At 44.0% G+C, this 12761-nt stretch overlaps 1 protein-coding gene across 1 annotated transcript in view; it reads right to left on the bottom strand.

The window, feature by feature from the left end:
- The window catches only part of OTOG (otogelin), a gene marked incomplete in the record, with an annotated part of 70385 nt that overhangs the window by 50409 nt on the left and 7215 nt on the right, over positions 1–12761 (bottom strand). Inside the window, 12 exon segments of the mRNA XM_072421584.1 lie at positions 92–257; positions 394–606; positions 1108–1232; positions 2132–2309; positions 2680–2812; positions 6823–6968; positions 8555–8657; positions 8894–9027; positions 9916–10121; positions 11227–11348; positions 11948–12102; positions 12203–12295. Coding sequence (XP_072277685.1) covers positions 92–257; positions 394–606; positions 1108–1232; positions 2132–2309; positions 2680–2812; positions 6823–6968; positions 8555–8657; positions 8894–9027; positions 9916–10121; positions 11227–11348; positions 11948–12102; positions 12203–12295 — 1774 coding nt within the window.

The following is a 12761-nucleotide window of genomic DNA, read 5'->3' as shown; positions in this document are numbered from 1 at the left end:
GGCCTCTGTGACCTCCAACATGGAGATATAGGTCTCCTACATGGCCTGTGGCCTATAAGAAACAACAGCACAGGTGACACTATAAACTCACCTTTCTACACATCTGTCCAGCTCTGTGTTTAGGTACATTCCTTCCGGACAGGCGCAGCCTTCAAAGCACCCTTCATCACAGACTTCTAGAGCTGACAGTGACTGACAGGTCTGAGCAGACATGGTGACACACGTCCCATAAACCATGGAGTTTTCACAAGACAGCTCTGAAACAGAGTGACAATTATCAGCTCATTCACACTCATATTGTCACACAGAATCCATGCTGGGGCTATAGAGGGGCCTCCACCTGTAATAAAGTCATTCATTGCCCCATCACCCAGCTGTATATTTAGTTCTTACCACAGATGGGGAAGCTGGAACTGAAATCGATGACGATCCCATAGTTGCGGCATTGGTAGGCGTAGTGTGCTAGAGCAGAGCAGAGACATTCTTCACCACAATTACATGTGTCCCTCCGACACTGCTCATAGTATGACACAGGGCTCAGATACAGGTGACACGGAGCAAAAAGCTCACGGGTGATGATGCTACAACTTTCTGAAGCATAAAGAGCTGAGAATGAGAGAATAGGGATCAGCAATGGTAACCATACAGGAGGATTTATTGATCTGTGTATGACACGTGTTTAGGGTAGAATTTATTGAATATTTTATCTTTTTATTGTGTTTTGCCAAGTTCAATTGATTTATTATATTTTTACATTGCACTTTCATTACAGAACACAGTACTTTTTGTGGTGGGGCGAAAGTTAGCCTCTACCTACTGATTACAGTAACACATGTTTATCGGCAGTACAAAACCACGAAAACAAAGGATCAATTAGTGGCTTTCCAAAAAATCACACATTTCTAACCTCTGTTACCAGAATACAGCGAGATTTGATTTAGGAATCATACATTTAGTTTACAGAATAACATAGTAAGTCATGATTGTGATCTTTGCTTTGGCCACCTTACTGGCAGACCCTGGCCCCCATTGCTATAAAATTAGGGTAAACACAGAGCCAGCCAGATCCCTATACAGTCTGCAATTGTCCTTTCCATCAACACATACCTGCCTGTAAGTGGACATCACAGGGGTCAAGAGGAGAGGTAGGATACTCCACCCTGCAAGCAGAAGACGTCTTCCAGGAATGCCCAAACAGTTGTGGAGTACTTTCTGGAACTCCAACGGGAGACCTGCATTAAATTGTACAAGTTATAAGAAAAATGATTAATGCACAGGATATTAACATTAAAATCAAAGAAAGTCAATAACCTCTGGTACAACAGTCTGCTGTGAAAAAATAGTATGCTCTAGAGGATGAGGAAAAAATTTCCATTGGAAGATAGAGGAGTTATAGTCCACTTTGGAGGATGAGGAAGAACAGTCCATTCTAGAAGAAGAACAGGGGTGATAGACCACTCAGGGAAATGAGGAAGAATAGTCCATTCTACTAAAAGAAGAGGGGGAATGGTCCACTCTGGGAGCTGGGGAAGAATAGTCCATTCTAGAAGAAGAACAGGGGTGATAGACCACTCAGGGAAATGAGGAAGAATAGTCCATTCTAATTAAAGAAAATACAAGACATCACAATGCCCCATCATAGGGATCCCGGGTGATAGTCCTCTTAGGAAGATAGGGAGGAATAGTCCATTCCAATAAATGAAGAGAGGGGGAATAGTCCTCTCAGGGAGATGGGGAGGAATAGTCTGCTTGTCCTGCTGAACAATATAAATCAGATTGTGTATTGCAATATATTTCTAATAATTGATAATTATAGTTTTGTCTGTGACCTCACTTCCGGTTCCTGGCCTGTGACCCCGATATGAGCGATGGGTCGGATGTTTTTACCAGGATAGTAGGGCAAGGACCGGAATAACAGTTCTGGATTGTCTACTAAGATTGTGACCCCTTTCCAGGTCCTGGTTAGGGGATGTTCCCCTAATAAGTATAAAAGCTTTCCCCTGTTCTAGTGTTGGGGTATTTGGGGTCCTCAATCACACAACAAATCTCTCACTGCCCCCCCCCCACCCATCCTCCCACTGGAACATCATGGCTGCCCCCATTACTAGAAGAAGAAATGTATGAAACCTACAGGAAATCATCCTGCGTGTTGTCATTGAAGGTCCCACAAAGACCAGCAGTGTTGTCTTTCCAGCGTCCATCCATCCGGACGTAGAGGCGCAGTCCCTGCCGGTCATACAGCAGCTGCAGACCAATGGCTGTCTTCACTTGTACAAACACGGAGGATAACCTTCTCACTGCAAACACATCTGAAACACAGAGAGAAAGACGGAGATCACTGATAGGCCAGGAGAGCCAGAGAAGATGTCTACCCCTCGCACCACTGAGTTACCCCAACAACCTAATTTAGGGGGTCAGGACCCTCTGTGTGCAGCCACTAAGATAAAACATTGGAGAAAGCTGAAGGAGATATGAAGTGCAGGCTGATTGATAGCAAAGCATAATGGTGCTGCGCAAAGGACAGAAACCCAGCGTTGCCTCCAATCTAGCTGCAGCAACCTGACATCAGATTGGTTGCTTTTGGTTAGCGTGTATATTTCCCATCTACAATAGGTGTCCCCTGGGGAGATCACTATGGAATATTAACATGAAATGGTCATTCAAGGAGCCAGATCTCACCGTCTGTGTAGGGTAAGTTGATTTTATATTGGTCATACATAAGGACATCCCCCGCCTGCGTTAGGGTAACCTGTTTCTTCTGGTCCTGGTCCAGTATCAGGTTTATGGACTGGATGCACGAGCCATCCAAATTCTGCAAAACAAAACCAATGCAAAAATTTACTCTGCCTGAAAGAAGAACTGTCTGTGCTGCAATATCCCCATCCTCCCCAGTCTGTAAGATCAGAATCTGATTGGCTGAAAAGACTACTTTTAGAGTTACAGTGCAAAAAAAAACCCCACTGTAAAAGATGAGAAATCCCAGGTGACCTCTAATACAAGACATCATCATGCCCCTTCAAAGGGATCCCAGGTGACCTCTAACATGAGACATCATCATGCCCCTTCAAAGGGATCCCAGGTGACCTCTAATACGAGAAATCACAATGCCCCATCATAGGGATCCTAGGTGACCTTTATTATGAGAAATCAAAAAGCCCCCGTCATAGGGATCCCGAGTGATATCTAATACGAAACATAACAATGCCCCAATATAGAGATCCCAGGTGACCTCTAATACATGAAATCACAATACACCGTCATTGGGATCCTGGGTGACCTCTAATACGAGACATCACAATGGCCCACTATAGAGATCCCAGGTGACCTCTAATTTGAGACATCACAATGCCCCATTATAGGATCTCAGGTGACCTATGAGACACCACAAAGCCCCATCATAGGGATCTCTGGGGACCTCTAATACGAGACATCACAATGCCCCATCATACAGATCCCAGGTGACCTCTAATACAAGACATCACAATGTCTTATCATATGGATCCAAGCTGACCTCAAATGTGAGAAATCACAATGCCCCATCATAGGGATCTCTGGGGACCTCTAATACAAGACATCACAATGTCCCATCATACAGATCCCAGGTGATCTCTAATACGAGACATCACAATGTCCCATCATACAGATCCCAGGTGATCTCTAATACGAGACATCATAATGCCCCATCATACAGATCCCAGGTGATCTCTAATACGAGACATCACACAAACACGAGAAATCATAATGTCCCATCATATGTATCCAAGATGACCTCTAAAACGAGACATCACAGTGCCTCAACATACAGATTCCAGGTAACCTCTAATACGAGACATCACAGTGGTCCATCATTGGAATCCCAGGAGACCTCTAATAGGAGACATCACAATGCCCCATCATAGGATCCCAGGTAACCGCTAATACGAGACATCACAGTACCCCATCATAGGTATCCCAGGTGACCTCTAATACGAGAAATCACAATGTCCCATCTTCGGGATCCCAGGAGACCTCTAATACAAGTCGTCACAATGTCCTATTATAGAGATCCCAGGTGACCTCTAATATGAGACATCACAATGTCCCATCATAGGGATCCCAGGTGACCTCCAATACGAGACATCACAATGCCCCATCATACAGATCCCAGGTGACCTCTTATACAAGACATCACAGTGCTCCATCATAGGGATCCCAGGTGACCTCTAATACGAGACATCACAATGCCCCATCATTGGGATCCCAGGTGAGCTTTAATATGAGAAATCACAATGTCCCATCATTTGGATCCAAGATGACTTGTAATACGAGACATCACAATGTCCCATTATAGAGATCCCAGGTGACCTCTAATACGTGACATCACAATACCCCATCATAGGGATCCCAGGTGACCTCAAAAACGAGAAATCATAATGTCCCATCATAGAGACATCACAATGCCACATCATAGGGATCCCAGGTGACCTCTAATACGAGATATCATAATTCTCCATCATAGGATCCCAAGTAACCGCTTAATACGAGACATCACAGTGTCCCATCATAGGGATCCCAGGTGACCTCTAATATGAGACATCACAATGCCCCATCATATGAGACATCACAATGCCCCATAATATGAGACATCACAATGCCCCATCACAGGGATCAAAGGTGACCTCTAATACGAGACATCACAATGCCCAATTGTAGGGAGAATTTCAATAAATTGGTTATGGATAAGAGACTTTACAATGTTATAATGCAGGGATCCACGGTGATCAATCAGAGGAGGTGATAATGTCATGGGGTCTATTTGTATACATTTTCACCCAACTTTTAACCGAAATTCAGACTTTTTTAGGGCTCAATAAAAAATGGATAAATCGTGAGTAAAAGTAATTCATACATTTTCTAAATGAATGCAATGTGAAAATTTGGGGGTAAGAGTTGGGTGAATCTCGGTGAAAACATGGAGAGCTTTAAAAAAATCAACCCAGTGACCTTACATTGGTATCCAAGGTGAACACTAATATTATAAGGTTGGAACATGGAGGGCCAATGGATGTCACAATGTCCTGCAATGGCTGGAAACCTCCGGTCTTTCCTCATCTTTTTTAAGATTTTTTATTTTTTGAGCAGATAATACAGATCTATTAGAACAAGTCACACAAAACACGTCACGAGTCCTAAGAGGGCAGAGAAAAAATATGAACAACATTAATACAGAGCAGGATCTTTGTACAAAATCTATATTTAATATCTCTATACAGAAAGTGAAACAGCACAGCTGGACATGACAATCCCACTTTCCAGGATAGATTCCTCCAGGCGATACACTGGAAAACTTTCTCTTTTCACATGGGGGGAACCCGACAAAAGACTTTCAGGTCCTCAGGGCCCCCGTCTATAATTCCTATATCCACAGATCACAGTATATTAGTGTGGGGGTCAGTGGGAAGAATTCCTCTTACATTGCAGGCCAGTGGGAAGAATGTCACCCTTACAGATAGCCAAAAACATCATTGGTGCCACCCAAACTGAACTCAGAGGCACAAATTTCTTAAAGAACCCCAAACAAAATCTGCAGGGACCCTGATTAAGAAACACAGAGATACTATAGATATAAAAGTCACAATATCCTAAATCATAGGGGATTGATACAGGATCCGTTGTGTAGAAAGCCTGAGGAAGAGATGTGAGGGATTCCGGAAACTTTAATACCCTAAGCAAGGCAATATAAAATATCAGTAAAACCTCTTTATAATATAATGCTACAGAGAAGCTTCCAGATCTTTCCCTGAATAACTGGAGCTTCAACATCCAAGCAACCTCCAACCTGCGGCTGGTGAGGGATTCCGGAAACTTTAATACCCTAAGCAAGGCAATATAAAATATCAGTAAAACCTCTTTATAATATAATGCTACAGAGAAGCTTCCAGATCTTTCCCTGAATAACTGGAGCTTCAACATCCAAGCAACCTCCAACCTGCGGCTGGCCCAAGTGGTTGGTGACCATGGGGGGAGCCAATAAAAGGGAGATGACGAGTTCTGGGAACGGTGCTGGGTGTTCCTTTCACCTATGGCGAGGAGATGAATACAATATTTTCATCATCGATTGCTTGTGGAAAAGAGAAATTAGAGAAGAGAATGACGCTCTGTTCCCATGAATGGTCCTTTCATGGCCGGCAGCTGTTTTCACATGAGCCGGCTCAGAACTTCCTATATTGCAATCTCATCCCAGGAAACTACAAAGACATTGCTGGGGACACCGGACACCGCGGTAAGGTTAAGCGGCTCTGATCGTCTGATTGGCTTTCCAGAAAGCGCTTTAGTATAATTTCACATAATTCTGAAGCCACTTATAGCTTGATGATTGTTTGTGTCATCGAGTCTGAGGATCGCCATGACTGGAGCTTTGTGAGCCGGGCCAGGGAACTCTATTTGATGTTTTCATGCCAGCGGTAAGTGCGGCGCACTCAGCAATATACAACGAACACTCCATAATATAGACAAAATGACCGGGGGGGGACAACGTCCAACTATCAACACCTGTGTACCACAAAACAATCAGCACCCCCATCAATGTATCAGCAGATCACAGGAATCCTAAATGGAAATCAGATTCCTAAGATACAGAGGCTGGAGGACCAATAGGAAGAGACAGCGATACGGGCACAGAGCCCAGCACAGCCAATGAAACCACGGCCACCAAATACCTCCATGGCACTGAAGATTATCACGCAGCCACTTCAGAGGAAGCCTAGAGCCACATGTGACACCTGGAACAGGTACACAGGTAACAGTGCACAATGTAATCCTCCAAGAGGCGTTTTCACTAACCTGTCCGCAGGGGGCGCTCTGCACAGACACAGTAAATTCTCGGGACGTTCGGCTCTTCGCTAAGATGTACTGACATGGAGCCTGAAACGTGAACTTCCGCCCATCGAAGGTCGTAATGTGAAAATCTCCAGTGACAGAACAATCCACTGACAACATGGGAGAAGAGAGAACAAATCATTAACAGTACTGGACCAGTCTATATACGTGTATGACCAATAGAGGACCAGTCTATATATCTAAAGGGATCTCACCTATGTACACCCCCCATATATTATATACCTCACCTATGTACACCCCCCATATATTATATACCTCACCTATGTACACCCCCCATATATTATATGACCTTACATGCTCTCCTATAGTACTGACCTTCTGTGCAGTAGCAGCCATCTACGCAGGGGATCTGGCTGTCTATGCACGGCTTCCTCTGGTGACACGAGTTAGGGCAGCAGGCTATACATTCATTGTAGAGAAGATCACCCTCACATGGGATTGCTGCAGATGACACATTTCTGTTAGTACAGATTGATGGTGCAAGGCCAGGGAGGTGCATATCTGCTCACTGGTTCCTAAGTTGTCCCATATTATACCCACAGTACCCGTAATCTACCATGCACAGCCTGGTATTGTGACAGTAGTGCTCTGTATGTCAATATAATGTAAGTAATAGTGCCCTTCATTATTATCACAATACAGCCACACACATCAGATGTCAGATCACTATTCCATACCACACTGTCTGAATGTCTCTCGCCAGCCATGAAGATCACTAGTGCAGCTCCAACACTCACTATTACCTACATGCAGAGATTACTGGTGTAGTTCGAACACTCACTATTACTTTTATGCAGAGATCACTAGTGCAACTTAATTGCTCACTATTACTTACATGCTGAGCTCACTAGTGCAGATTCATTGCTCACTGTTACTTACATACAGAGATCACTAGTGCAGCTTCTTTGCTCACTGTTACTTACATGAAGAGATCACTAGTGCAGCATCATTGCTTAGTATTACTTACATACAGGCATCACTAGTGCAGCTTCAACGCTCAGTATTATTTACATACAAAGATCACTAGTGCAGCTTCATTGCTCACTGTTACTTACATACAGAGATCACTAGTGAAGATTGATTGCTCACTATTACTTACATGCAGAGATCACTAGTGCAGCTCCAACGCTCACTATTACCTACATGCAGAGATTACTGGTGTAGTTCCAACACTCACTATTACTTTTATGCAGAGATCACTAGTGCAGCTCCAATGCTCACTATTTCTTACATGCAGAGATCACTAGTTCAGCTCCATCTCTCACTATTACGTATAGGCAGTAATCACTAGTGCAGCTACAATGCTCACTCTTTCTTACATACAGAGATTACTGGTGTAGCTCCATCGCTCACTATTACTTACATACAGAGATCACTGGTGCTGCTCCATCGCTCACTATTACTTACATACAGGGATCACTAGTGTAGCTCCAACGTTCAATATTACATACATACAGAAATCACTAGTGTTGCTCCATCGCTCACTATTACTTACTTACAGAGATCACTAGTGCACCTCCAACACTCACTATTACTTACATACAGAGATCACTGGTGCTGCTCCATCACTCACTATTACTTACATACAGAGATCACTAGTGCTGCTCCATCACTCACTATTACTTACATACAGAGATCACTAGTGCAGCTTCAACGCTCACTATTACTTACATGCAGAGATCACTAGTGCAGCTCGCCATGAAGGGGAAAGGACTCACTAAGTTGTGACAGCTGTGAAATGGAGGATGGTGAAGCACAGAGCACAGCGAGTATGACATCTGGAGAGAGATGAGAGTGACTTTGTAAATAAATCACCAATTCTGCTATCATGGACCTTAGAGGCAGAATGTATAAAATCCCCCTGCCCCACCATACATATTGCACGCCCACCACCATACCCATCATCCTTGCCCCATGTCCTTCATCATACACCCCCAGTATACACATCAGCCCCCCCTCCTCCCCATACACCTTATTATTGCACCCCTCTATTCTAATCAGTGTTGCCAGGTACCTGTTTAACATGTGGATTTGCCTTGGCACATGGGGGCTCATACAGCAAGGGGGTGGCGGGGTGTGCAGAGGACTTGGAAGGAAAATCTTCTCTCCAACTGTTGACAAACTCTTCAATGTTTTCTGTCATTTTCCCTGAAGATTTATGAGAGATTTGTTATATACAGTGATCCAACATAAAAGCAAGAATGACAGGGCCTCTTTCTTCATCTTATTCTCTTTTAAATTCACAACTGAACCAGGGAATATATTTGCTCTCAGCACCTTTTTCACAGAAAGATGGTTGTTTATGGAGCTCATTCATTTATAATTCTTTTTACACAGCAGAGAGACGGATCTGTAGTCTGTGGCCTGTGATGTGTGGTCTGTGATATGCGGTGTCTAATCTGTGGTCTGTGATCTATGGATTGTAATCTGTGGTCTGTGATCTATGGATTGTAATCTGTGGTCTGTGATCTATGGATTGTAATCTGTGGTCTGTTATATGCGGTGTGTGGTCTGTGGGCTATAATCTGTGGTCTGCAATCTGTGATGTGTGGTCTGTGATATGCGGTGTCTAATCTGTGGTCAGTGATCTATGGATTGTAATCTGTGGTCTGCAATCTGTGATATGCGGTGTGTGGTCTGTCGTCTGTAATCTGTGGTCTGTGATATGCAGTGAGAGATCTGTGGTCTGAGATCTAAGGAATGTGATATTTGCAGTGTGTGATCTTTGTTGTGTAATCTGTAGTCTGCGGGTCTGTGATCTATGGTTTGTTATCTGTAGTCTGCAGTCTCTGATCTGTGATATGCAGTGTGTGATATGCAGTGTATGATCTGTGATCTGTGATTTGAGGTCTGTGATATGCGGTGTGTGATCTCTGTGATCTGTGATATGCCGGGTGTGTGATCCGTGGTCTGCGGTCTAATTCATACGTTCCTGATCACACTGTCCCTATTGTAGTTCACCTGTAATATGGACGCTTGAATATGACCCCCCCCAATAATTGTCTGAGGTTAATGTTGGTGGATTTGGGCTCTTACCATAGCTGGTCACCAGATCATCCTGAGGGGTCCAATTATTATTTCCGCAGAGTCCGCGCGTCCTCCCCAAATACTCCGGACTCATTTTCAGATATACAGACGATTGTCCATCCCAGGCCAGAGAGAAGGCATATTGCTGCCGCACAATGATGTATCCAGAGACGGCCTGGATCTTCACATTCCCCACTGTATGCGGCAGCTCCACCCTACATAGATAAATAGGTGGATGTATCAATATGGCTGCCATTAGATCCCCCCATCCCCCAGGGTCTAAACTACAGTCCGCCCCCCCCCCCCCAAACCAACACTTCCTGCCTGATCTCCTGGTAGTAGCACAGCCATTGTAGAAATTATGTCACTGTAGGGGCAGGGGGCAGGAAGGAGGGCTGGTGGGAGGAGCCTCCCAAATTATAAGAGTCATCAGCCATTTAGTGAACCGGCTCTGAAGATCAATGAATAAACTCATGCGATTCTGAGAACATGAAACAAGACATGATGGGTATGTGACCAAAGATCTGATTGGAGCATGACCCCAGAGCTGATTGGAGCATGACCCCAGAGCTGATTGGAAGGTGACCTCACATCTGATGAGAACTTGACCTGTGATCTTGACTCCAGATCTGATGATCTGATTGGAGCATGACCTCTGTTCTGATGAGAACACAACCCCATATCTGATGGGAACATGAGGTGTGATCTGATTGGAGCATGACCCTAGATCTTATTGGAAGATGACTCCAGATCTGAAGATCTGATTGGACCACGACCTGTGATCTGATGGGAACACGACCTGTGATCTGATGGGAACATGACCTGTGATCTGATTGGAAGATGACTCAAGATCTGATGGGAACATGAGCTGTGATCTGATTGGAGCATGACTTGAGATCAGATGGGAACATGAGCTGTGATCTGATTGGAGCATGACTTGAGATCAGATGGGAACATGAGCTGTGATCTGTTTGGAGCATGACTTGAGATCAGATGGGAACATGACCTTTGATTTTATTAGAGCATGACCCCAGATCTGATTGGAGCATGACCCCAGATCTGATGAGAACATGACCTGTGATCTGATTGGAAGATGATCTGATGGAAACTTTGGTTTTCTATTTTATGCCTATTTTTATCCCTTGTAAGATTTCAGATTGGTTGGGATAATGGCCCTGGAAAATGTGTCAGTTTGATAACCATCAATTCCATATTTTCTGGACATAAATGATGATCAGAGCACCAAGTGGGATCCCACAATTCCCATCTATATAATATATGTTATTTATAATGCTGGGACAACCTTGGATCCACTCTTACCGGGCGTTGTTATAAAGAACAATTCGGTTATGTAACTTAATTTCTCCAACTCCAGCAAAATACAGACTGACCGAGCGCATACACGAGTACGGGGACGAGAAGCAGTCAGGGTCATTGTGTATCTGCAAAAGTAACGGAGGGGACAAAGAGATCAACAAATTATCTGCAAGTGAATAGGAAAGCAATGAAATATTTCCCTGATATCCTTGTGGAGTAGAAAATTAAATTATAGATTGACGTGACAGATAAGGGGAGTTAGGCTAGGATTGGTCAAATAGGGTGAACCGGGCTAGGATTGGTTAGATAAGTTGACCTGGGCTGGGATTGGTCAGGTAGGGATTGCTATTCACAGACATTACACATTAGATTACTGATAATTAAATTAATATTTATTATGAATTGACATGACAGATAAGGAGAGTTAGGCTGGAATTGGTGAGATAAAGTAAACTGGGGGATTGGTCAGATAAAGAGAGCTGGGCTGTGATTGGTCAGATAGGGTGAGCTGGCCTAGGATTGGTTACATAATTTGAGCTGGGCTGGAATTGCCATTCACAGATATTATACATTAGATGACTGACCAATCACAGCATTACACGGTATATCCCAGTGACCAATCACAGATATGATATTGTGATAAAATATGGGCGATATGTAATGTGACTCCTTCCCTCTCATACATGACGCTTGAATTGGGATTGGCCATTGGCATTGAACTGACCTGTATGGCAAAGCTGGGCTCATCGGGATCGCTGTGTCGCAGGAGGTCATAGGTGAATCTTCCCGGGTAATAATAATAAAGGCCATCAAAAGTTTCAAAGTGATATTGTCCCCAAGTACGGCAGATATTTTCTCTGTCGGCTCCTGTGTTGTACACTGCAGAATGGCGAGACATACAGAACACACCAAACACATATATGATACATTTCTGATACACACACATAACAATCCATTCCCAATAAAGTCCCAGCAATACCTATTTGACATCGGGAGCCTGAGGCATTAAATTTGCTGCAGTCACAAAACTTCTTCTGTATACATTCACCGCCATTAAAGCATGGAAGGAGCTCTGCAGAGACACAAAACATGAATGTGACGGGGATGAAGAAACACAGAGCATGGATGTAAAGGGGGGTGAAGATACACAGGACATGGATCTAACAGGGGGATGAAGATACAGAGGACATGGATGTAAAGGGGGTGAATATACATGGGACATGGATGTAAGGAGGGTGAAGATACACGGGACATGGATGTGAGGGGGTATGAAGATACACGGCACATGGATGTGAGGGGGTATGAAGATACACGGCACATGGATGTGAGGGGGTATAAAGATACACGGGACATGGATGTGAGGGGGTTGAGGATACACAGGGCATGGATGTGAGGGGGTATGAAGATACACGGGACATGGATATGAGGGGGTATGAAGATACACGGGACATGGATGTGAGGGGATATGAAGATACACAGGACATGGATATGAGGGGGTATGAAGATACACGGACATGGATGTGAGGGGGTATGAAGAT

Source organism: Pyxicephalus adspersus, chromosome 9 (assembly GCF_032062135.1).
Source record: "Pyxicephalus adspersus chromosome 9, UCB_Pads_2.0, whole genome shotgun sequence".
Lineage (NCBI taxonomy): Eukaryota > Metazoa > Chordata > Amphibia > Anura > Pyxicephalidae > Pyxicephalus > Pyxicephalus adspersus.
Note: the sequence above shows the minus strand (reverse complement) of the source record. Positions and strands in the feature narration are given on the sequence as shown.